The sequence below is a fragment of the Eurosta solidaginis genome, chromosome 5 (assembly GCF_040869045.1).
Source record: "Eurosta solidaginis isolate ZX-2024a chromosome 5, ASM4086904v1, whole genome shotgun sequence".
NCBI classification, from domain to species: domain Eukaryota; kingdom Metazoa; phylum Arthropoda; class Insecta; order Diptera; family Tephritidae; genus Eurosta; species Eurosta solidaginis.
The window spans coordinates 270,466,611-270,492,781 of NC_090323.1; the positions used below are offsets into that span (position 1 = coordinate 270,466,611).

General features: G+C 38.2%; 4 protein-coding genes across 4 annotated transcripts; 2 read left to right on the forward strand and 2 right to left on the reverse strand.

The window, feature by feature from the left end:
• Positions 1-5,841: 5,841 nt before the first annotated feature.
• Positions 5,842-7,980, forward strand: vsg (visgun). Its single transcript, XM_067790531.1, is given in 3 exon segments — positions 5,842-5,971; positions 6,146-6,410; positions 6,867-7,980. Coding segments are annotated over 2 exon segments (771 nt in total). The 5' UTR covers positions 5,842-5,971; positions 6,146-6,337; the 3' UTR covers positions 7,565-7,980.
• A 711-nt stretch (positions 7,981-8,691) lies between these two features.
• Positions 8,692-9,775, reverse strand: LOC137253503 (DNA ligase 1). The gene has a single exon (XM_067790529.1). It carries the CDS (start codon positions 9,626-9,628, stop codon positions 8,705-8,707), a length of 924 nt encoding a protein of 307 aa, XP_067646630.1. The 5' UTR covers positions 9,629-9,775; the 3' UTR covers positions 8,692-8,704.
• A 1,922-nt stretch (positions 9,776-11,697) lies between these two features.
• On the forward strand, positions 11,698-15,767 carry LOC137253506 (ribosome biogenesis protein BMS1 homolog). The gene is made up of 4 exons (XM_067790532.1): positions 11,698-13,075; positions 13,132-13,494; positions 13,619-14,303; positions 14,369-15,767. Exons 1-4 carry the CDS (start codon positions 11,786-11,788, stop codon positions 15,535-15,537), a joined length of 3,507 nt encoding a protein of 1,168 aa, XP_067646633.1. The 5' UTR covers positions 11,698-11,785; the 3' UTR covers positions 15,538-15,767.
• On the reverse strand, positions 15,602-24,214 carry LOC137253507 (lebercilin). The gene is made up of 7 exons (XM_067790533.1): positions 23,888-24,214; positions 23,605-23,833; positions 23,284-23,540; positions 22,545-22,564; positions 22,056-22,303; positions 21,302-21,997; positions 15,602-16,022 (listed from the first exon to the last, which is right to left on the reverse strand). Exons 1-7 carry the CDS (start codon positions 23,953-23,955, stop codon positions 15,765-15,767), a joined length of 1,776 nt encoding a protein of 591 aa, XP_067646634.1. The 5' UTR covers positions 23,956-24,214; the 3' UTR covers positions 15,602-15,764.
• Positions 24,215-26,171: the final 1,957 nt, after the last annotated feature.

Sequence of the window (26,171 nt, forward strand, 5' to 3'; positions counted from 1 at the left end):
TTATTATAAATGTTTTTATTAAATCAATCGCGCTTTTGTAGCAACATGCACATTTATATATATATATATATATTTTATTGATGACATTACAAAGCCATGCTGCCGCATAAACAAAAAAAAAAAACAAATATAAATATTACCTTCCCACCTTTCAGTTAATAAAGAAAAAGAAAATATATATTTTTACTACTCATTTTGAAAAGTTGAAACACCTTTCTGCGTAGACGGCCGAAGGAATTCTACGCAGAATTACGGTGCATGGCGCAGCCGGTGTTGGATCGGCTAACATAACAATAAACATAAGAGTTATAAGGTAATATCAGCTCGTTCACGAATGCAAAAAAGAACTCTTTCAAATTTTTGGTAAATAAAGACTAGAAAAGTTAAAGATATAAATACATCAGATGAAAGGTATTTTTATGAGTTATTTTTCGATTCTGCACTTGTTCCGTTTTTTAGATGTGGCAGCACAGATTTGTAATGTCATAAAATATATATACGTACCCTGCAAAAATTGTTGGATTACGTGTTCCATTTTCTTCATGTTGGAGTACTCTAACAATACTGACAATACCAAAGAGGATAAATACAATAAGAGCCGTCACTCGTTATTTTGTTGCGAGTATCTCGCTCGAAATTGAAAAAAATGATGCCGAATGTTTTCTGAGAGGGACATTTTTAATTGTCTCGCATTTATCCATGCCGTGTAGGCCCCTTGTGCAACCGTGATTTTTGGATAAAGAATTAAATAAATTAAGTAAATACAGTCGGAAAATAAACACAAATACCCCACGAAAATGTATAGAAGACATTTATAAACATCTCGCCCAAAAAAAAAGTAGCGACTACCTCTCAGTATACATCGAGTAAATACCAAAAAAATAACGAGTGACGGCTCTTATTGTATTTATCCTCTTTGCTATAGTATAGAGAAATATTAGTTTCTTTATTCACGCAAATGCTAAATAACATAAGAATATTCGTAGTAAAAAATATAAAAGTTGTATTGCCCCTCTTCATTTACCTTCATTTTAAATTAAATTCACTCCGATAATTCTTTCCGACACAATTCCTCTTTAGTACTATCGCATATGATCCTCTGTGGGTGCTCCATGGAGTACTACAGTGAAAGCACTTTGGAAAGTACTCTCACGTATGTACTCTATGGAATACTCACAAACAAAGCGAGAGTGTGATCACCTACTCCTCTCCTAGGACATTGCAATGTTAATTGGAGCACATTTTTTGTATGAATACAGATTAGTTTTGGAATAATCCTATACTCCCAAAGGAGTATTCCTCACATTATTTATGGAGTACTCGCGTTTTTTGAATGGCCCTGCAAAAATTGTTGGATTACGTGTTCCATTTTCTTCATGCTGGAGTGCTCTAACAATACTCCTTTGCAATGCGTTTGCGGAGCACCATCAGCCGATTATTGCTCGTTTTTTAACGACCGTGATCACAACACGATGACGATCGAACAAAGTTGCCAAAAGTAAAATATTGCATACAAATAACTGATAATAAAATTCTACTATGGCAACTCTGATAAAATGCAACCGCGCACTGGTTTTATGTATACATACTATAGTATAGAGAAATATTAGTTTCTTTATTCACGCAAATGCTAAATAACATAAGAATATTCGTAGTGAAAAATATAAAAGTCGTTTTGCCCCTCTTCATTTACTTTCATTTTAAATTAAATTCACTCCGATAATTCTTTCCGACACAATTCCTCTTTAGTACTTTGGCATATGATCCTCTGTGGGTGCTCCATGGAGTACTACAGTGAAAGTACTTTGGAAAGTACTCTCACGTATGTACTCTATGGAATACTCACAAACAAAGCGAGAGTGGGATCACATACTCCTCTCCTAGGACATCGCAATGGTAATTGGAGCACATTTTTTGTATGAATACAGATTAGTTTTGGAACTCTCCTATACTCCCAAAGGAGTCTTCCTTACATTATTTATGGAGTACTCGCGTTTTTTGAAGGGATCTGATACACCTCATAAATTTTTTTTCCAATGTATTATTCCTATAAAAATGCGTTTCTTATTAGTATCTGTTATAAGTAAAAGAATTGATTAATTATAAAAGACAAATTTTATAATTCTTTATTATTATTACTATAATTATCAATATCATTGTTATTAAATACGGAAACAGAAATATATTTAAAGAAAAATACATAAATCAAGGAGGAGGAGCAGAAAACTATATAGAATTCAAATAAATGCTAAACTAATTAAAATTAAACTAAGATAAAATACAATTAAACTGCAATAAACCAGCACACTATACCTATTCGTATGTAGATAAATCAGTAGATAAATTAATTAAAATAAAATAAATAAAATTAAACTAAAGTAAACTAAACTATAATAAAATGAAAATTTAATAAAATAGTAACGATTATAAATAATATTAATAAGAATAAAATAAAATAAAAGGAAATACAATAACCAACAAATAATAATAACCAAACTAATAACCAAAAAAAAAAAAAACAAAGGCCACTTATAAAATAATGACTAAATGAAATGCATATATAAAAGATTTAGTATACAAACATACCCCTTAGATACTAACAGAAATTAAAATTAGAAGAAGAATTGGTAATCTTTAAGTTTTTTTTCTTTTGGCTCTTAGCTTAGATTAGATAAACCCTGTATTATTTCTTTAATTCAATGATTTGTAAATAAACGCATATGAAATGGGAATGCTGACTTCCTCATTTATTTAGAAGGCACTTAGGTATTTCAGGTAAGGGGCCACCGAAATATAGGTGCGTTGGTGGCCATGGTTTGAGGGTGGGATCAGCACCGAGCGTCGCAACAACGCCCGCGGCGCCCCCTATATATATTCAGCCCTTTTCTTCTTTTTCTCTTAAATTTTTTTTATTTTTTGATTTTAGCAACCGGTCATGTCCTGTTCGGTTAATTTTTTCCGTGCACACTAAGCGACGCGACACATACCGACACGTTCCACAAAATATTCGCAGCATTTTTGCCTAATTAGCCAACTTGGTCGTGTCGTGTCGCCCGACTGTCGCGAAGTGTGCATGGTTCCATAAGAATGCATGCAAAGAATATCTTGTCGGTACGTGTCGCATGTCTGGAATGGTGGCTAAATTTGTTGGTTGGCTCATCTCTCAGCTGATTTTATTAATTTTTTTTTTGATTTTGATGACAAGCGCATAATATAACCGACACATTGACAATTATTCTCTGCCGTGGTGATACATTTTTTGTAAAAGTAGTTTCACGTCTATTTAAGTTATTTTTATCAGTAAATACACCTAATTTAGCACATTATTTTCCCACAAAAAACGCAAGAATCGCAAATTTTATGTTTTATTTCTACTACATTCGCCTAACACAAACACTCTGATTTTGTCAATCTGAACATAGATATGTTGTTGTCAAGGCGAATCTATACATGGAATAAAAAAGAAAGTAGTTCCACTAATTTTTTTTTTACGTATTTGGAGATTTTTTAAGTTTCATAATGTTTGTTGTTACGCTAGAAGCGTTGCCATACTGTTTAAGGCCAAATTGTGGTTTTGCGGATGGAAATTGCCTTCAGGATGAAAACGAAATTGGTCACCTGGGGCAATGGTAATATTCTTTAGCATGCTTTATGTGCATACATATCTATTCAGAATACAGTAAAACATGAAATTTTATTGAAAAATAGTGGATAATGACTCATACAATGGCTAATGACTCATATCTTTATGGCAGCTTGAACCATAGACAGAAAAAAATACACGAAAAATCCTGTGTTCTAGCATGGCCCTATTTTCATACCTCTACAGTGGATATTTCTTAAGGCATGTTGAGAAAAAGTTTAGCTCCAAAGTGTGCAGTGAGTGGTAGGTGTTTAATTTGTTACGTTTGTGGAACGCTACATCCATGTCAACGCTAAAAGGGCACAGAATGTGTATAGGCGGGCTTGCCCCAAGGTGATCCCTGGGTCAACAGGCAAAAAACCTCTCATCACTAGTGGTTTAACAATTCCCTCCTCAAGCGCTACGCTTGAATTATACAATAAATGAAAAATGTGGACTTGTAGCCAATTTATCACCATTCAATTTCATAAAAATTGCGTTTAAGCAAGATAAACTCTTTAGAAATTGCGGTGTTGGTTTATAAGGCCCTCCTTCGGGTCATCAATAGATAAACATGTATATTTTGTCAACATATTCTGAGCAAATGTGCGGTCACTTAAGAGGCTATATTCCCTTGCTTTGTTTATTTCAAGCCGTGTTTCTTCCCCCAAAGCATATTTCCGGAGCTCAAAATACTTATTAAAACATTACTTTCTAGGCTGAATACGAAATGTATCAAAATATTTCCAACGCATGTGGCTCATTTTTCTTTTTTATTTAAAATAACTTTGAAAGTAATTTAGTCGTTTCCGTTAATATGAAATCCATCAAAATTAGAAAAATTCGTAACATTTTTCAGTATGGTAGCTTGTTTTTGGTGAAATTGTCATTGTCCCCGAAAAGGTCAAGTGGCTAACGTTACACTAAATGGAACTACCCACATTTTTGTATCATGAATCTATACAAGGCAAAGCGAATTCAACAAATTCGCAGCGCAGAAGAATGTCAGTCAAAAGAAAATTTTCATTGATTTCGATTAACTGACATACTGTTGTACAAGGCTTTGTATGGAAAATTATCAAGAAGAAGCAATCAAATGTTGGGATAACACCACCTGGTACTGAATTCGCCTTGGTTGTTGCTGTAAAAATCAGGGGTGGCTTTCCTAAATTGATATAGTACAAGAATGAGTATCAAATTATCGTTTTCGCTTTCCATAACATAAAATGTCATCGCTTCCTACCCAACGTTCGATAAAAACTGTCCGTAATTAGCGAATTGATATTCCTCAGTTGAAAATGTGTGCTTTTGAAATTATTTATGAAATATGTAATTTTTTTTAATGAAAATTTAAAAAACTTACTCGTTTCGCAGTAGCTTCGAAAGCTTCAAAAACATGTTTGAACTCTTTATGAAACAGGAAAACTAAAGTACTCATATCAAGATACGGAAACCAAAACGGTCTCGTGAAGCGTTCGATATCGATCTAGCCTGCCAATCATATAGTTTAACCAAGAATCAAGGGAATGGCTCTGTTGATTTGATTTTTTGTGGAAAATTTTTGACAGCATACCTTTTGTACTTGGTAGCACTTACAGACATATACAGGTACATCAAAGTGCCAAATAAATAAATATTTTCCCGTCATTTCAGTTATTTTTATTTATTTAAATTCAAAACAATTTTTTGGATAATGAAACTGATTTGGGATAGACAAACTCAATATTTGGTTAATTTGAAAAATATTTTCTATTCTGTATGCAAGTCTTTGACACAAGTCTCTGCATGGAGTTGTCAGGTAAATGTAACTGCACGTGTGTCTACAGAGGACTCTTAAAGAAGCATAACTAGCAGCGCTGCTGGCAAAATTGCTACACGTAATTTGGGCATTAAAATTAATACTGCACCCCATTCAATTGCCTCCCATGATGGCCGGTACGGAAGCTACTAAGGACTGTAATTTCAGTGTAACCAAAATTGTAAAATATTAAGCCGGATTTCAGAACGTTCTTGACTTCACATATCTGGTTTTCTCAAAACAGGAAATAGGATGACGTCTGGTTGAGAGAAATATTTTTGTGATGTTTGTGGGGTATATTAAAAAAAGTTACATGGCAACTCTACTCGGGTACTATCAAATCTACATCTGTTTTCTGAGAATCATCGAGTATGCCCAGTTTAATCAAGTCGGCGAAAATTAGTAATTTGTTAATACGTGCTTATATATGTGAAGAAAAAAGTGGTTAGTAAATAAAACAGCATAACTATTTATCATACTTATTATTCGTACCATATAACAAAGTAACGGGTAAAAATGGGATTTCATCTCATTCACAATACAAATAAAGTGTAATGTTCTGATAATTAATACATTTTATTCTGATTAAAACGCGAGGGTGGAGAAGTTCATAAGCACAAAAATATGTCTTTCGGATTCCCCGCCCATCCCCCTTCATAATCACATATATACACAGTTGTATATAGTATATATTTAATTGTTTTGTTTTTGTTGCATGATTGCAGAAAATTTCATTTGTATCGGAAGATTCCAGTATTGAGTAAAGTAAAAAACGAGGAAAAAATTTACACATTTTGGGAAAAATAAACAGACTAATAATTTTACTGTTGAAGGTTAAACCCAATTATAGGAAGCAACTTAAATCGTAACAATTACAGATTTCTTGACTTTAGTAAGAGAAACAGCCTATTTTAATAATGAAATCATCGATGAGAGGCTTGCTGCTGTGGTGCCTTTTAGCAGGATTTTTTTCGTCGGCTTTTTGTCAAGGTACGTCATCTGCATACATACATATTTTATATATATATAAGTTAAGTAATCTGAGTGCATATAGCATACATTTTGTAGTTGATAATGGTAAACAACGCTGAACAAAGTGCCAGTGAAACAACAACAGAATTGAAATTCTGAAATTAATTCTGGATAAATATTTTTAAGAGTTTACACTGAATGCATGCAACTGCACTTTTGATGATTCACCAACTATATACATATGTATGTTCATTCGTACATATGTAGGGATATGTTTTAGAAAAATAGCTCATCAGTTTTATGCTTGCACTTTCGTCGGCAAGTTATTCATGGTTTACCCTTAATTGAATTTCTTTGAAATATCGCAACAAAGTGCGTATCGGCTTACTTTGTACTCAAAAACCTGCTTTAATTTCATCTTAATTTTTTTCGCTATAATTTAATTTGCTTACTTCAATATTTACTTTTGTTTAGCCGCGAACAATGCAAGTAACGCTTCCATTTCAACCAACAAAACAAAGGAGCTTTTGGCTGGAAACCCTGCCGAGGAGGATAAAACGGGCCCTATGGTAGAAACCACGTCAGTACCAACAACTGCAACGTCAGAGCCAGGAATCGGTACAAATCAAATGGCAACGGATCCAAATAACACTACTACCACACCAGCACCAGAAACGAACACTACAACAACAACCTCTACAACAACTACAACCCCTCAACCTAACACTACTACTCCTGCAACAACTACGACCCTTCAACCTAACACAACAACCACCACCACTACAACTACATCACCAATCACAACCACAACCCCAACACCTATTCCACCAACCCCCCGGCTCCCGTGCAATCATTTCGATTTCCCATCCTTTGTTGGTGGTATTGTACTGACTCTAGGTACTCTGGCCATTAGTTTGGTTGCCTACAAATTTTACAAGGCACGCAACGAACGTAATTACCACACTCTTTGAGCCGCCACTGTTTTTACGTCAGCATTTAATTCAGCAGCAGCAAATACAGGGTCCAGTTCAACAATGGATGTGGAACATGTGCGTTTTGTACCACCCTCATTCCCGTTGCAGTCACCAACCGCACTATCATCAGTTGAGCCCTCCAGCGCCGCCCCTCCACCAACCTCACCAGCAATTAGACACCGCTTGCTGCACACATAATTAATAAAACAATAAATATGCAATTGCAAAATAAATTTTAAGGAAAGCTATGAAATCGAAATTTCTTTTCTCAACTATTAACTTCTAACTTGTATATGTATGAATGTAACACTCTCTTCCGCACTCTAAATATGAATGAGATATCAAATAAAATGAATGTGATGAAAGAACATGATCAGTTTGCATATAAATGAAGGGAATGGAAGCAAACCGGAAGTATAATTATAAATATTTAGCTGAAGTATCAGTATCCATCTTTGTTTTTTTAATATATATCCATACATACATACATATACCTATAATTTTTCGTGATTTCACTACATTTATAAATCAATATCTACTTTGAATTTTACAAACTAAGTAAATCGTATATCATATAAAGAAACTGAATGAATAAAGAAAAGTTTAAAAAAGGATTTTAGATTTTTTATTAGTATGACGTTTGAAAAGCATGTTACGAGTGCGATAGTATATTTATTAATCTGTCACAGAATCTTCTTAGAAAAATCAAAATACGAAGACACTAAATGAAGTTTGGTGACACACTGACATTTTGAAAATGCTTATTATTTATGATGTGATCTCTCAACATAACTGAAATAGTCAGTATATACTTTTATCGTTATAGACAAAATTACAGTTGAAGCTTTTAATCCCTGGAATTCCAGCATCTTTTTTGAGCTAAATATGATTATTATGACAATTCTGAGATGGCCGTAATAGGGTGTACTTCGATGAAATTCTAAAACCGAAGCTTGTAGAGTTTTGATATACAATTTTTATATCCGTTTTGTTTTAACTTAGTTAATTGACATTACTAAAAATTCAACACAATTTCCCACAGTCAAGTCCAAAAATAACGACATATCCAATCCTCCTAAGAAAAACCATATCAGTGGTATTTACAAATATCAAAAATTACTTTTAGGTATATCGATTTCCTCAAAAAATACATTCCAATTTTGGGGGCTGTGATTCGTAACTTATTTCGTTTGGAGCTCCACCCAGTCTTGTAAATACCTACGTGGGTACAGTTCTAAACAAGCCCATCTCGAATTACCAAAATTTTGCAGGAAATTTGATCACAGCTCTAGGTATCTACATATGTTTATTGAAACCACAATATGTAGATTAAAGTATTTATTTTTTATTTAGCTTTTTCTTATTTTGTTTTTTGCCTACTTTTACAAATGCTTTATCTGCGTTTTTCTTTTTTATGATAGGTGTAAGGCTTCCAGCATCCTTTATGTTGTTAGGATCTAGAGGGTTTCTTCTGAATTTTTTCCGCTGATGATTATCAAAACGTATAATGAGTTTTGTTCCACCTAGCGAATGTTCTTTTTTCACTGCGGCACGCGCTTCCAAGGTTGTAGGCAACGTTATTGCGGCTATACTTGAAGTCAACAATCTGTGTTTGCTGGGTTTTATTTGAACATCCACAGCTGTTGGGAATAATCTGCGCACTTCAGACACAGATGCGCTTTGTGGTAAATTTGTTATGACAATTGAAGATGTGAAGTTTTTAGCACGTAACGCCAACTTACTAGCGCGCCTCAGCTGCGCTTTTGCTTTCTTCTTTTCCAAAGCATTCACTTTGCGTTGTACCAATTCATCAATAAATTCGAGGCTTTCTGTTCGGGGTATCGATGCAATTATTTTCGTTTCACTACTTTTTGCCGATGCTTTAATTGTTTGTAAGGCCATATCGCGTTCTTTGGATGAATTGAAATCTACTAAACAGAAGCGTGCATGCTTTTGACGTGGTTTATGTGCATTCACAATTAAGGAGGATAGCGCTTTTACTTTGCTTTGGAATTCATCTTCATCCTCTGGCAACTTATGTGGAAAACGAATATGTAATTGTTTGCCTTGACGTTCGGAATACTTTTTCTGCAGTTGTTCAGCCACCTTTTCTCTCAGAGATTTTGGCTTAATGTCTATATCTTCTTCGTTGTCGTTATCGTCATCAGAATCGGTGTTACTAGCATTTATATCTATATTTTGCTCTTCATCAGCGTCACTCTGCTCGTGATTTTCAGATTGTTCACTTTCAGATGACGACATTATTTTAAATATCTAATTAAGCAATTCAAATTGAAACATAATAAATGCACGTGTATATTTATGATTTTATGCCAATTTATTGATTTTCGTATTTATCGAAGTCCAGCTGTTCATGTTTCTCAATCGATATATTTAAAGTGTGTTTTCATGAGACATATATGGCCTTAAAATAAAGTCAAATTGAGTTGTATTTCACAACGCAAAAGGCACCATACGATTGAAAACATAAATAATTTTGCATGTAATACACCAACAGCGATTTAAGCTAGATACATCTAGATACAAATACATGGTGCATACCTATAAATAAAAACTGCAACTTGAGTAATGTTAGTCAATATTTTATAAGAAATAGCTTTACCCTATCTCAATGTATTTAAATATAATCGGTATTTTCATAAACAAATGAAAACAAAATCAGTTTCTTCGCCAATTTTATTTGAGTTTTATACAAAAATTTACCATATTTAATACTATTTCACTAAACGGCCTCTACGTGGGAGTTTTCAAATTGAGATGTCACTATAAAGAACGCCTGGATTTATTACATCATGATTTTACACATTTTGGCCGGGTTTTTCAGTGTGAGTTTAAACTACAGTTAAAGTTTATTAGAGATTAACGCTGCCACTTCGGCCGCTTAAGCTGAGATGAGCAGCAAAATTTTATGTTATCGAACAAAGTGGCAAGGATAAACTCTAGTCCACTTTAAGTAGAGTTTAAACTCGCACATTCACTGAGTGTGAAAAACTGGAAAATGTACGCTTATTGAAATCTCATTTGCACACAAAATTAACATCTTAATTTTCATGCGATTCTGTACAGTATTATGCACATTGTTTTGTTGAATGAGCGCTGAATGTAAAAGTCATATGTCAGTGAGAGTGTTTAAGAAACGCCATGAAAATAAAAAAGTTATTCTGCAACAGTGCGTATGAGTTTTGAATGTCACAATAATGTACACTGCCTGTCAAGAAAACTCACGAAGTTTTTATCAGTGAAATTTCTTGAGTATTAATCTAGTTGAGGGGTCGACTGCTAATACGAGTCCAAAACTATCGAGAGAGGTGTCAAACGAGGGGCCTTGACATCAGTAGAAATAATCCGAAGGGGAAAATAAAAATGTTGACTCTTTCAAAAGATATTAACGAAAACCAGAAAAATGGCCCGCGGGTCCTTCCGAAACCGGGAGTGGTATCCATAGTATTTTTGTGCAGAACATCTTTCTGCGTTGGCGGCCTTCCCCTGGGTGGGCCCAACACCGGTTTGGTGACCAAAACTTTATCCGCGCAAAACACTTATGTTCATAATTTTTTTTGTTGGTATGACAACATTACAACAACCTTTTTTTTCCGCCTTCGGAGTATTGTTCTCGAGGTCAATACGCGACTTTTAATACCTCTCGATATTTTTAGTAGCGTATTAGCAGTAGGCCCCTCAACTAGACTTTTACCTTTTCTTGTTCACAATTTTGCTTTACAGAATCAGAATTTCAAAGTTTACACAATTTCTTATGTACACTTTAAAACTCACAAATAGCGAATTGGCTCCTAGGCATTAATAAGGGAAATAGCGCAGCATTCCGTTCGCCTTGAAGCATTGTAAACTTTACCAAGTAGCGCAACTAACAGCTGATCGCTCAAAATTTGCACACACACACAAACACCACTAATGGCCATATTACGGAAATCTTAGGGGAATTGAAGTTAAATTTTTAAACAGACATAAAATGTTATAATTTTGGAATATATAGCATCTAGGACACCTTAATTGCAGTAATTGAAAGAAAATGTTTGCTTATACTCAAGTATTTAATTATATTTTCCAAATTTATCTTTAATATTGATACAATGATTGATCCAATGCAACTCTGGTCTTCCTACTGTTCTTCATTCCACTTCATTCGAGTGCCTATTTTCACGGCCTGCGAGTGCCTTCCACTCTATTCGCAACATAACCTCGAATTAAGCTGCCAAACTATAGAGTAAACAATGATGAAGAGCGCTGTTCAACCTTTATTAGTGCTCACATTTCTTTTGACAAGGGATCGATATAGATCTACAATTGTTGATAATAATATGCCATCCCTATATCTTTACTTCTCCCACTCGCACGTGTGCAAAGAAATTTTGTTTATGGTACTTATTTACTTATATCATGCCAGACGAGGAAGGAATGGACAAGAGAAAGTCTCACAGAGCAAGACAATCAGGAGTGAAGGCCGAAAAGAAAAAAAATAAAGCTAAAAAGGATTCAGGTAACACAAAAGATCTCAGCCTTAGCGCTCGTCAAAGGAATCCAAAGGCATTTGCCATTAACTCTGCTCAACGCGCTGAGCGCAATTTCCGACGCAAAGAAGACTTGACAGCTAAAAAACAACACATTCCGGTCGTCGACCAGACACCTGACGAACCCCCACCTGTGCTAATAGCGGTTGTGGGTCCTCCGAAAGTAGGGAAAACCACGTTAATAAACAATCTGATAAAGAATTTTACACGAACAAATGTAACGGATATACGTGGACCCATCACCATTGTTACATCGAAGAAGCGACGCATCACACTTTTGGAATGCAACAATGATATCAATTCAATGATCGATATAGCCAAATGTGCTGATTTGGTTTTGCTTTTATGCGATGCTAGTTACGGATTCGAAATGGAAATCTTTGAATTTCTAAACATTTGTCAAGTTCATGGTATGCCAAAAATTATGGGCGTTCTTACGCATCTAGATATGATCAAAAATCCAAAACAATTACGGAAACGGAAGAAGGAATTAAAACATCGGTTTTGGACGGAAGTTTATGATGGTGCCAAATTGTTTTACTTATCTGGTTTGTTACACGGCGAATATTTGCGCAATGAAGTAAAAAATTTGGGGCGCTTTATATCCGTAATGAAGTTTAGGCCGTTATCATGGCGAGGTGCTCATAGTTATTTGCTTGTTGATCGCGTTGAGGATGTAACCAATACGGACACTATACGGCGCAATCCCAAATGCGATAGGGAGATTGTTCTATATGGTTACGTACGTGGTGTACCAATCAAACAAGAGAATATGGTTCACATTGCTGGAATGGGTGATGCAAGAATAGAGGAGTTAAGTGTAATACCCGATCCTTGTCCATTACCTGGCACAGAGAAAAAACGCAGTCTATTGGAGAAAGAGAGATTATTGTATGCGCCTATGTCAGGTGTTGGCGGTATTGTTTACGATAAAGATGCAGTTTATATAGAGCTGCAGGGATCGCACAGCCACAAAGAAAAGACGGCCGAAGCTGCCGAGCAGGAGCAACTAGTAAGCAAGATAATAGATAAAAAACAAACCGTAGATATGCAAATAGAGGAACAAGAGTTCAGGCTATTTTCTGACGGCACTGCAATAAAGTCGAAAGATTTTAAAGAAGATAGCGATTTGGATGAAGAACAAGATGCGAATGAAGAGGTGAACAACAATTAAATTTTTTTTATTATTTTTAAATAAATTATATGTTACTATAGGATGATTCTGGTTTGGATGATGAGGATGACACTAGCTTTAAAAGTGGTGGAGAATTTAGCGATGATGACTGGCGTGGTGAAGACAGCGAGGATGAGCAGCCAGAAAGTGATAATAACTCTTCAGATGATGGTGAATATCAAAATGTGAGTGAACTGAAATCCAAAGGAAAACATACCGGGGAGGGTGACAGCGAACAACAAAGTGCAGATAGTGATCAAGAGGAAGAGAAAATGCTTGCCAATAGTTTGAGTTGGAAGGAAAACTTAGCGCAAAAAGCGCGTGAATCTTATTTGCAGCGTCATTCTGAGGCAAAGAATGTTATGCGATTAGTTTACGGTTGTTATATGCAAAATGAAAGCAAGGTACGTAAAAACGGTTTATAAAGATAACGGATTATTGATAAACGTTTAAATTAGGTTTATAAAGTTCTTGAATTCGTATGGAAAATATCATTTCAAAATGCTTTTTAAAAATTTTGTATTATAGAAAAATAATAATGACAAAGAAAGTATTAAAGATTCAGACTCAGAGGAAGAATTAGGCGGACTTTTTAAAGTGGTAGCTAAAAAGCAGAACGATTTACAGAGAGATAAAGATATCAGGGATAAAATGGAAAACTGTTTTTTTGAGGACTACTCCGGTGCACGCAACTGGCTGGAGGAAAAAAATAAAACAGTTTTGAAAAATTGTTTTGTTACTGGCAAATGGAAGGCCTCAGAGGATGCTGAAACTTTGTTGCGTTTAGATGATTTAAGTGATGCTGAAAGCGAAGTATATGGCGACTTTGAAGATCTCGAAACTGGCGAGAAACACCACGGAAATAATCAGAAAACTGATTCAAAAGATATAGGAATGGAAATCGCGCCCAATGAAAATTCTGCTGAAAATACACGGAAACGTCGGATGACGCGAGTTGAGGAAGATAATCTTACAAAAGCCGAACTGATGGCTAAAAAACTTAAACTCAAAGCTAAATTTGATGCAGAATATGATAACAACGATGGATCAAAGGAAGATGATGGTCGTATTAAAGGCGATCATGATTATTATGAAGCTTTAAAGGCAGATGTTGAAAAACAATCGGAATTGAATAAAACGGAATTTTCCAATCTTGATCCACTGTTGCGTATACAAATTGAAGGATTTCGTCCGGGACTTTATGTACGTTTGGGTAAGTAATTTCTATGATAAATTGTAATTGGCTCAAACCAACTTATGCTAATTTTATTCTGATAGGCTTTCGAGCTATAGCAGCGGAATTTATAGAAAACTTTGATCCAAGCTATCCAGTATTAATTGGTGGATTAAATTTGACTGAGGAAAATATTGGTTATGTCAACTGCAAAGTAAAAAAACATCGTTGGTACAAAAAAATACTTAAGACAGGAGATCCGTTGATTATATCATTAGGGTGGCGTCGCTTTCAGACTGTACCCATATATGCGAAAATAGAAGATAACTTTCGGCATCGATATCTCAAATATACACCAAACCATGTAACTTGCAGCATGACTTTCTGGGGTCCTATTACACCCCAAAATACTGGCTTCTTAGCATTGCAAACAGTTCGTCACGACTTAGATGAAATGAAAAGACTTGGATTTCGAATTGCGGCCACAGGAAGTGTTAGCGAATTGGACAAATCTACTCAAATAATGAAAAAATTAAAGTTGGTTGGACACCCTTTTAAAATTTATAAAAAATCCGCATTTATTAAAGGCATGTTCAACACCGCACTTGAAGTAGCCAAATTTATAGGAGCTAAAATCAAAACTGTTTCCGGTATACGTGGACAAATAAAGAAAGCGTGTCATGAACCAGAAGGCTCATTTCGTGCTACTTTCGAAGATAAAATACTCCTGAGCGATATTGTTTTCTGTAGGACATGGTTCCGTGTAGATATACAACGTTTTTATGCGCCCATAACATCTCTTTTATTACCAGCAGAACAGAAATCACAGTGGCAAGGAATGAAAACTTTGGGCCAATTGAAGCGTGAACGAAATATTCGTAATGACGCTCAACCGGATAGTCAATATACTGACATAAAACGAGAACCGAAAGTATTCAAGCCACTTGCAATACCCAAAGCTTTACAACGCGCTTTACCGTACAAGGACAAACCGAAATTGGGACCCACTGATAAAGTGAAAGAGATGGAACGCATTGCTGTGATACGTTCGCCTCACGAACAAAAAGTTGCCAAGATGATGAAAATGATTGAAACCAATTACAGAGAGAAACGTAAACATGATAGAATAGAAACTAAGTTACGTCTTAAGCAGTTCCGTGCACAAAAGCGTTTGGAAGAAATGAGAAAAATTAAACGTGAAAAAGAAGTCAGGAAAAAAGTTTCACGCGCTATAAGTAAAATGCGTAAAAAGCAAGAATCGCAAGCAACTTGAAGTATTTATGTACATTGTAAATGCATGTATGTTATAAAATACATTTGCGCTATTGTAAGTTTTTTATATACGTAATACGAAAATATCAATGAAAATTGTACAATACCTAAAATATAGATAATTTGTATTTGCAAATCGTAAAAGTAACACTGCAAATACCACTCGGCAAATATTTTTCTCTCTAATAAATGTGCGCAAACGAGAGAATTCTATAACTGATATTTGAATTAGTCCTGGCTTTTATTATCATCAATAGCTTTAAGCGCTTGTAGTAATTTGTTTTTACGACTACTTGGTAAGTTATGGCCTAAGGATTTGTTGTTGCGTTGTTTTTTTGGTGTTTCATCTTGTAGAACAACATTATTGGCTTGGCGGCAAAATGTATCGAGAAACGCTTCACGTTCCTTGTAGTCATGAGAAATTTGTTTACGGATGCTGGATATTTCCTCTTTCATGTGTGATGTCTTTTTCGCGGTATCGCAGCCCTGTAAGAGAAAATTATGAAGTATTGGAATTAAAGTTAAATAAATATACAATATGCGTTCATTATTAATAAAAATCACTGTCGATTCCATGCTCAACATTAAACGGGTTACACCAGAGTCTCTCCATAGATTATCTTTGTCACGGCCCTTTGCCACTTATGAATCAGATACTCTACGGGAAGAGCTCTTTCTGGAGCTGTCAAAATTTCAGCGAAATCGGTGATGCAAAATCCATGAGCAGGTTAAGTGGACATAGGTAGTCCTATATATAAAATACGAAATACGTATTTTAAAGCATTTCTGTTTGTATGGTTGCAGGTTGATACCCAGCAAACAGTTGGGTACTTCTTTCTTAAAAAGGGTTGACAAAGATTAATATCTCTTCGGATGAAATTGTTGTACAGTTACTCCTAGCAGGGGTTTTTGGGTGGCTTCTCCGGCCTCCGAGGAGTGATTTTTAAACATGTAGTTCTTGTGTCCATTGTAAACGTTTTTGAAATAAAAAGTGTGAAACATAAAAACCTTGATATTTTACGTAATTCCTTGGCGTTTTTGTTTTCGTTGCGCTAACGACACTCCCGAAGTGTTATCGATGTTGATGGTCCTTTGCCGGATGTACATAGATCAGGTACTCGCCGGTCGCAAGTACCATTCAGGTACAAGCCCGATCATCTCGGAAACTATTTATACGACCACGTTGGACGCTTCACAAGGTAGCCGGGTCTATGTACCGCAGCGACTCTGGTTTTTTCTTGACCAATGGCTGTTATTTCAGTGTAACCCCATTTAATTTGTTGCGCCCCTCCAACAATTTGTCATCCTTCCAGTTGTTGTTGTTGTTGTAGCAATGCTCGCCCCACCTAATAGCAGCGACCGATCACAAATTGTCATCAATATCCTCTAACGGGAGTCCAAGGAAACTTGCCGTTCCAACAGGGGTGGACCATAAGGAAAGGGGTGTTAGAGGCGTTGGTTCCACATTACAATTAAAGAGATGGTTGGTGTCATGTGGGGACACATTGCAAGCAGGGCATACATTTTGTATGTCGGGGTTGATTCTGGATAGGTAAGAGTTTAACCTGTTACAGTATCCAGAACGAAGTTGAGCAAGAGTGACACGCGTTTCCCTGGGGAGTATGCGTTCCTCTTCTGCGAGTTCTGGATATTTTTCATCAAGTACTGGATTCACCGGGCAATTCCCGACATAAAGGTCCGACGCCTGTCTATGGAGTTCACCAAGGACCTGCTTGTGTTTTACCGCTTCATACGGCTGGCTTCTCAGGTGCCGTATTTCCTCAAAATGCTTACGGAGATGACTCCTTAGGCCCCTAGGCGGTGCTGGTTCGTCAATCAGATGTCTGTTGGGATGCCCAGGTTTCTGGGTATTCAACAGAAACTGTTTGGTCAGCATCTCATTTCTCTCCCTGATGGGGAGTATTCTCGCCTCATTATGCAGATGGTGTTCTGGGGACATAAGAAGACAGCCCGTGGCGATTCTGAGAGCAGTATTTTGGCAGGCCTGTAGTTTCTTCCAGTGGGTGGTTTTTAGGCTTGGCGACCAAATGGGTGACGCGTAGCACGTAATCGGCTGGCTAATTGCTTTGTATGTGGTGAAGAGCGTTTCTTTATCTTTTCCCCAGGTACTGCCAGCAAGGAATTTGAGGATTTTATTACGGCTCTGAATTCTTGGAACAATTGCGGTTGCGTGCGCACCAAAATGTAGATCCTGATCAAACGTCACACCCAAGATTTTGGGGTGTAGGACAGTCGGTAGCGTAGTGCCATCGACGTGGATGTTCAATATGGTCGACATTTGGGGCGTCCATGTTGTAAATAAGGTCGCGGAAGATTTAGTCGGTGACAATGTCAGGTTTCGCGAGGTGAAAAAACTGGAGAGATCAGGGAGATAGCCGTTTATTTTATTGCATAGCTCATCGATCTTTGGGCCTGGGCCTGTGGCCATTATTGTGCAGTCATCGGCGTAGGAAACGATTGTGACTCCTTCCGGTGGTGAAGGTAGCTTAGATATGTAGAAATTAAACAAAAGCGGGGATAGGACACCACCCTGTGGCACCCCTTGTTTAATTCTCCTTTGTTTTGATGTTTCGTTTCTGAATTGCACCGATGCCTGCCGACCACCCAGATAATTTGCGGTCCACCTTTTAAGACATGGGGGAAGGGTGGCCCCTTCCAGGTCTTGCAGTAACGAGCCATGGTTGACCGTATCAAAAGCTTTTGATAGGTCTAACGCTACGAGTACTGTTCTATGGTGGGGATATTGATTCAAACCGCAATTTATCTGGGTGCTAATGACATTTAGCGCGGAGGTAGTGCTATGGAGTTTTCTGAAGCCATGCTGATGAGGGGCTAGCTGCAAATGTGCTTGGAAATAAGGGAGCAAAATGGCTTCAAGCGTCTTTGCCACTGGCGATAGGAGAGATATCGGACGATATGACTCACCTACGTTAGCTGGTTTCCCAGGCTTTAGTAGCGGGACCACCTTGGCTATTTCCCATTTCTCGGGTATGACAAAGGTGGAAAGAGACAGGTTGAAGACATGTGCCAAATATTTGAAACCCTCTTTCCCTAGGTTTTTAAGCATCGGCATGGCTATGCCGTCTGGGCCCACTGCTTTGGATGGTTTAGCACGACCAATGGCGTCCTCAACCTCTCTAGCGGTGATGGTAATTGGTGACGCGCTGAGTTTGTGTTTACGTGCGTGTCTATTGGCTCTCCGTCTATCTTTGTCGACCGTAGGATGCATTATATATTGTCGGCAGAAAGCGCTCGCGCATTTTTTCGCATCCGACAGCACCTTATCGCCAAAGGCGATGGAAACTTTGTCTTTGTGCTTAGTCGGATTCGATAGGGACTTTACGGTGGACCAAAGTTTACCTACACCGGTAGAGAGGTTACAACCTCTTAGGTGCTCTTCCCATTTCGCCCGCTTGTGTTCGTCCACAAGCAATCTGATGCGTTGGTTTATATCCCTTATTTGGGGGTCGCCTGGATCGAGCTGTCTTATAAGGTCGCGTTCCCTCGCTAAGCTCGCGGCCTCCGCCGGGAAGTGGGGCCGGATTTCGGGAATTCTCCCGGCGGGAATGAAATGTGCCGAGGCGGATTCAATGACCTTACGGAAGGCACGCTCCCCTTGGCGGGCATCAGTCGGGATAGGGAGGGCAGCAAAGCTGCTGTCTGTTGCAGATTTATATTCTTCCCACTTTCCTTTTTTGAAGTTTATGAAAGAGCGTTTTTCGGTGACGATGAAGTCGGCGGTACGCTCGAACGAAATAAGTATGGGCAGGTGGTCGGATGCCAATGTTACCATCGGCTGCCAGTTGACGCAGTTTACGAGTTCTGCGCTCACGATTGAGATATCTGGCGAGCTATGACAGCTTCCTACCATACGTGTGGGGGCGTCTCCGTTTATTGTGCAGAACGTCGTTTCGTCTATTTGATCCGCCGCATTGAAATCGCCTAAGATAATGCGATTGTTGCCAGTGAGTAAGGCCTCGATATTAGGGCGGTATCCACTGGGGCAACAGGTGGCAGGAGGGATGTAGATGTTGATGATTTCTAGATTTGCATCGCCTGACCGGACAGATAGGCCTTGACGTTCTAAGACATTGTCACTGCGGTCGATGCCAGGATCAAATATATGATATTGCACAGAGTGGTGTATAATAAACGCGAGGCCGCCTCCATTTCCGCTCTCGCGGTCTTTCCTGTGGACATTATAACCAGAGCAGGTCTGCAATGCAGATCTTGCTGTGAGTTTAGTCTCTTGAATCGCAGCAATGCGGATGTTGTGCCGCTTCATGAAATCGACTATCTCCGTAATCTTCCCAGTTAGTCCATTACAGTTGAACTGCAGAATTCTGAAGTGCATGGGGGGTGACGCCGCCACTCTAGGGGTAAGTGAGGGGTGACTACGCCTAGGTTGTGGAAGGCCAGGACGCAATTGCTGTTGTGGCCTTGGGACTGGGCGCCCTTGGGCAAGCATTGGGGTAGCCTGATGATTTGGGTTTGCGACCTGGCAACATGGCGCGATGAAACCCGTTGGGGGGTTTGGTTTTGCTGCCTTTGCCGTAAAAGAATCTTTTTAGGACGGTTACACTCTTGGCTGTGTGCCACGTTGTTGTTTTTGTTTGTTGTTGTAGCGATAAGGTTGCTCCACGAAGGCTTTGGGGAGTGTTATCGATGTGATGGTCCTTTGCCGGATACAGATCCGGTACGCTCCGGTACCATTGAGGTGCTAGCCCCACCATCTCGGGAACGATGTATGTGGCCACATTAAACCTTCAGGCCATTTCCCTCCCTACCCCTAAGTTCCATGAGATGCTTGAGGTCGTCAGAGCCTCGTCTGTTCGTTGAACAGGATTCGCCGCGGATAGGTGAGATTGACAATTGGATTTGGAGAAGCTATATATTGCGTTGGCAACCTGAAGGGTTGCGCTACAGTCTTTTAGTCGCCTCTTACGATAGGCATACCTACCGCGGGTATATTCTGACCCCTAACCCGCTGGGGTCTGTGTACAACGTGTAAGGGATGGTTACACCGGACAGGATGTTCTGGGCTAGACCCAAAATCCCCACGTCCTCGTAACTTTTACGAATCTTTTGTTGCTCAGTGCTGTTTACGCCCAAGTCTGGGCCTTAACAGACTCTTAGTCCCTACCACCTTTTGCCACCGTTTGCCAACACAGAAGATATATGTTTGCGACATCTGCCTAATGCAGCTCCTGCCTTGGACGGTGCCACTTTGCTAGATGATCCGTATTGCTAACTCACAGCAAAATCTGCTTTGCAGACCTCTGGGTATAACGTCCACAGAAAAGATCTCGAGACCGGAAAAGGAGGCGGTCTCGCGTTTATCACCCACCGCAATATAATCAATTTGACAGGGACAGTGTCCTGGAACGTCAAGGCATATCTGTCCCGTCAGGCGATGCAAATAGAAATCATCAACACCTACATCCCTCCTGTTACCTGTTGCAAAATGTATGTCCTGCTTGTAATGTGTCCCCACATGACACCAACCATCTCTTCAATTGCAATGTGGAACCAACGCCTCTAACACTATGATCCACCACTGTTGAAAGTGCACGTTTCTTTGTACTCCCGTTAGAGGACATTCATGAGAGTTTGGGAGCGGTCGCACCTATGAGATGAGGCCAAGCACTGCTACAACAACAACCACATTGGCGATGGGCAAGGGAGACAACAAACATACTTTGCAGCTTCAGTAATATCACTTTCCTAAAAAAATTACAACTTACAGCATCCTGATCATCATCATCCTCATCGCCGTCGTCGTCGCCGTTTATGCTCTCCAGTTCTTGTTCTTCTCTCAAAAATTCGGCGTTGTATGTCCCACGCGATACAACTTCATCCTCGACCTTTCGATTAGAATCGCCATTAGTAGATATTTCTTCCTCCTCACCATCCTCCTCTTCATCTTCTTCAAGCTCATTATCACCACTTTCTATGTTAGCGTACTGTCGCCCCCTATTATTGTTATGATGACGTTCGCTCAGTTCTTGACATTCGTCAATTCGGAGTTCATTCTCATAATCATCTTCGTAATCCGTTATTGCAGCAAGACGTTCATCAATCTGGTTATCCTTTTGTTGTGATTTCTTTTGATTCCGTTGCATTTGTGCTGGAGGTCGAGGGAATGTTTTTTGTTGTTTAATTACGGGTTTAAGTCCACTGCCTTCCTGCCGTGTCTTGCGCAATTTAGCCATTGCCATATGAGACGAACTTGTCTTACGATTTATATAATCTAGAGGTGTTTCCAGTTTAAGATTATTTGGACTTTTTGTTGAACGGTTACTGTGAAAGTCTGGTTCTGCATTTTTTTCGCTGTCGTCTAAATCTCCATCTGCCAAGATGCGCTCCAAATCCTTTTCTAATTTCGATTCTTCAACTGGGTTTGGTTTGCGTCGCCCCGTTGTCAGCGCAGAGAACTTTTCCTTATTTGAAATACGCGAAATATAGATACAAAAATATACAATGATAACGGTGACTTACGCCCAATTCGTCTAGTTTCCGATATCCTGACAACTCCAATCGCGCCTTTTCCAACTTAAGCAGTGCGTCTTTAGTGCGTTTCTGTTCTGTCAATATTTGTTGCTTAAAATTCTTCGTTTCAATTTGCACTCTTCGCGCTAGTAATTTCATATCATTATCCTTCTCCTGCAAACGCGTTTCCAACTTCTCCAGTTTCTCGGACAAACGTTGACGTTCCTCTAGGTTTCTGTAAAATTTTAATATTTTTAAGTTAATTTAAATAAGATAAACGAATATCAAGAACCTGAGACGATTAAGCTGGATTGGCTAAGCTATCGCCAGTCGTGAAAATGTTGGTCAATTCGAATAAAGTTCGCATTAAGCATGGCTTCTGGGTTTTGAACATGTGCACTCGAAATGGGTACAATATCGGTTCGTACCATCGTTTTGTATCAGTCAAGCTGATACTTTATCATCTCGGGAGATCAGTGGGAGTATATTTCGCACTCACTGCGATCCGTCGCATCGAACTGTCCCACCGTTCAGGCCCAAGCTGCGCGCGGACGAAAGGTTCGGTGCATATGAACGTTTGTTACGGTAGATAAGTACTTTGTAAGGAAGTGAAAATGTAAAAACGAAATACGTGCATGTGTGAGCTGCAGAAGTTAAGGGGCTAAGAGTATTTTCGCGGTAAAACATGCACGTGACAAGAGGCGCATAAAATTCTCAGACCCAAACATTCAAGAGATCAAAGAAATCGTTTCCGAGGCAGTCTGGCTAGTACCAGAGCGTTCGGAATTCATGTTTGACAAAGGACTCCTCACATTCGCAACACTCTCCTAAACCATCGAGGAGTGTTTTTGCGGTTATAGAACCAACAACGTGAAACAGGGGAGCTTGAGATGGTGACTGATAAGAATAATGGAAAATTCTATCAGAAAATCCAGCGATTGAAGCAAGGTTTCAAGAAAGTCCAGTTCCAACCGGAACATTAATCGGACATGATAACTCTTATGAAGTTATAGAGGGAACACTCCTTAGTGCTAATGGGATGGAGATGTGATGTACCCCAGGTCCAAATTTCAGCTTTTAATCGCTTTGAGCTGAGTGAGCAATTGAAAAATGAAGAGTTTTATCAACGGTAATGATCTGAGACTGGTATAAGTCTTACTGACGGACAAAGTCGAAAGATGATTCCATTGAAAAATTCTCCTGAAGGAAATGGATTTTTTTAAATTTTGTTGCCCACCTGTCCTTATTTAGCTGACTGTAGTATTTGTTTTGATCGCTTAAGGTGAGTATGATAGACTCTTTTGCTTTGAGCTTGTGCTCTAGTTCCTTATTGATTTGTTGTAGGTTGCGATACTTTGTTTGCCAGACGCGCAACTCCTCAGCGTGAGAGTGTAGAAGTTTTGGTAGCTCAGCATTAGTTGATTCATATTTGGCCAAAGCAGAGTCCTGACGTTTATGCAATGTTCGTAATATGCGATTTTCATGAGCCAGATCCTGCAAATGACAAACATACAAATAAAAACAAACTGATATTCGAATTAAAAAATTGTGCTCATACCGCAATCGTTTGCTGCGCATCAGCCAATTGATTTTGAAATGTTTTAATTCGTAGACGTCGAGCTGATAAAACTCGTTGACGCACCTCCGTGTTTGTCGGTATCAAAGTAGCGTGTCGACCCAGGTTTCCACCTCCACCACTAAAGTTTTTGCGACGAAATAGATTATTTACCGAACCTTTCGAGCTGGACGTATTCGAGTAGAGGCTTTCACAGCTTTTTGTGGAAACCCTATTGGGTAAACGGCCATAAGTGGAATGAAATATTGAAATAAGTTGAACTTACGGTAGCAATTTGGCACGTTCCTCTGGTATGAGGCTCAATGCCGATGATGACTTTCGCGGTGATACCATTTATTTAACAGAATTATTTCGATGACACTTTCGAATAATCACAAAAAATGATATTCCGTTAGCAAAATATATCTGTATAAGTATGAAGTGAATATTTACAAAAAAGTTTTGCTTTGAAATGAAAAAAAGTTGAAATATTTTGTATACTCCTTTCAAAAATTACTTAGGCAACCGAAGGCAACCTTGATTAGTTTGATATTTTGATATTACAGCATTTGGGGGGAGGGGCCTGCCTTGTTTGTTATTTCTTCCTATTGCTTCGGCGGCAATCATTGATTATTGAAACCTTTTACGCTTCCATTCATAATATTGAAGTTTCTAAGGTAACTGAACAATTCTTACCGTTGCTTTGCCGACCAGTTCGATGGTCATGGTTTTATATTATAAATAAGTAAATATTAAACAATAGCTATTAAAAACCGTTAGTTGTTTGACACAGGCTCGGAATAATTGGTATATGTATGTAAGTAACGTGATTCTGTATTCTTGTTACCGGTAAAATGTGTTAATATAATGAGACTCTTAAAGTGCATATTGCTAATCCAGTGATGATCTTGGTTCTTGTTGGTGCAAAATAAAAATATAACACATATGAACTCTTTGGTAGGTAGACCCGAGTATCGTATGACCTTAATTTCTTCTTGCTTGTTTGTTGTGATTATTGTTGTTGTAGCAGTACTTTGTTCTACTTAATCCGGACATCCATCGTTAGCGAAACTTCTGTGTAGGTTGTTGCCTGTTCTTTATTTATAAAAGCTTTCCCTTTTCCGACCCACAATAGTTCATACTAGCAAACTGGGTATTACCCAGCGACTTGCTGCCGTAGCAAAACTAGAATGTCGAAGAGTTTAAGCGAGTCAAGTTCAACTTGATTCCCAGGTGACAATCGGGTTATTAAGTGATATTGCCGGTACGCCTGCTTATTAGATGAATGTTGTTGTGGATTTAGATTCATGTTGTTGCAGTTGTCGCGATAAGGCGATAAGGACACCCCACGAAGGTTTTGGGAAGTATTATCGATGTTGGTGGTGCTTTGCCGGATGGATATAGATCCGGTTTGTCTCGGTAACAAGCACCATTAAGGTACTAGCACGGACATCTCACATTAAACATTATAGGCCATTCCGCCCTCACATCAGCTAGTGATATGCGCTTGTTTGGGGAACATTTGCGCTAACCTTTTTAGAGTCTAACATAAGTACAATTTATAAAAATTTCTAGTAGGAAATTTCTTTACAAAAAATATACCTCAAGCAATTTCATAGAGCTTTTATGGGAACAGTGTCGGCTGACGAGGGCGATAGAACGGTAAAGTGGGCGTTTTCATGTTTGATGATAGCTGCGTTGGTAAACTATACGTCGTTTATAGTAGAATCGCACTAACTACGACTGTAACTGACGTCAATACGGGATCTAGTAACGAATATTTTATTAGTATTCCTAAAATATTTTGTTTTAACATCATCGCTTTTCGTAAGTTAATATACGATTAAATTCGAGATCATCGCTTTTGAAAAACCTACCTTACCTATTTCAAAAATTGGCACGGTTTAAACTTTGCAGGAGAGTTGAAAACCTTAGTTTAAAAATTATATACTTGAACTTATAATTGCTCTCGAATTTTTCCGTTAGGCATATAACTTTTAGTAAAAGGTTTGTTAGAATATATTTGCATTATAATTTGATACTAGGAATTTCCTAAAAACTCGATTTTCTGGCAGACTTTTGTGAAACGTAAATCAAAATTACCCTGAATTATTACGCGCAGAATACCGCTATTATTCTAAAGATTTCATCATCAATAATTCGTCATCAATAAGATCCAGCGTACGTTTAAACAAGCGTTGCTTATGACGTGGCAATATTGAATACTACGTAAGAAATCAATGCGAACATTACGCCATTTTTCACGACAAAATACATCTGTAATAGAAATGTAAAGTAATGAATACGTCAAATGTATAGAAAATCACATCGATGCATCACAGTTCATCAGTTTAAGGCTACAGTTGCTTAACCACTTTCGCTACACGCCTCCGTCGATAAGGGAAGTGAATATAGCAGAAAAATGTGCCGGTTAGCTTCGCTTCTGAAATTTACATCCTGTCCTCTGTGTAAATAATGGAAATAAAATAAAAATAAAGATTATTAATAGTAAAAATTTAACTTTATTTTATTTTATTGCTTTTCCACACCACCTTTGTGTGTCAATGTTA

Excerpts from the sequence above, each read along its gene's own strand:
- LOC137253503 (XM_067790529.1), bottom strand. The coding sequence starts at position 9,628 with ATGTCGTCATCTGAAAGTGAACAATCTGAAAATCACGAGCAGAGTGAC.
- LOC137253506 (XM_067790532.1), top strand. The coding sequence starts at position 11,786 with ATGCCAGACGAGGAAGGAATGGACAAGAGAAAGTCTCACAGAGCAAGA. Across the intron at positions 13,495-13,618 it reads ATATGCAAAATGAAAGCAAG|AAAAATAATAATGACAAAGA; the intron begins GTACGTAAAAAC and ends TTTGTATTATAG. Across the intron at positions 14,304-14,368 it reads GGGACTTTATGTACGTTTGG|GCTTTCGAGCTATAGCAGCG; the intron begins GTAAGTAATTTC and ends TTATTCTGATAG.
- LOC137253507 (XM_067790533.1), bottom strand. The coding sequence starts at position 23,955 with ATGGTATCACCGCGAAAGTCATCATCGGCATTGAGCCTCATACCAGAG. Across the intron at positions 23,834-23,887 it reads GAACGTGCCAAATTGCTACC|GGTTTCCACAAAAAGCTGTG; the intron begins GTAAGTTCAACT and ends TTTACCCAATAG. Across the intron at positions 22,565-23,283 it reads AGTCAGCTAAATAAGGACAG|TTCGATGCGACGGATCGCAG; the intron begins GTGGGCAACAAA and ends ACGGTGGGACAG.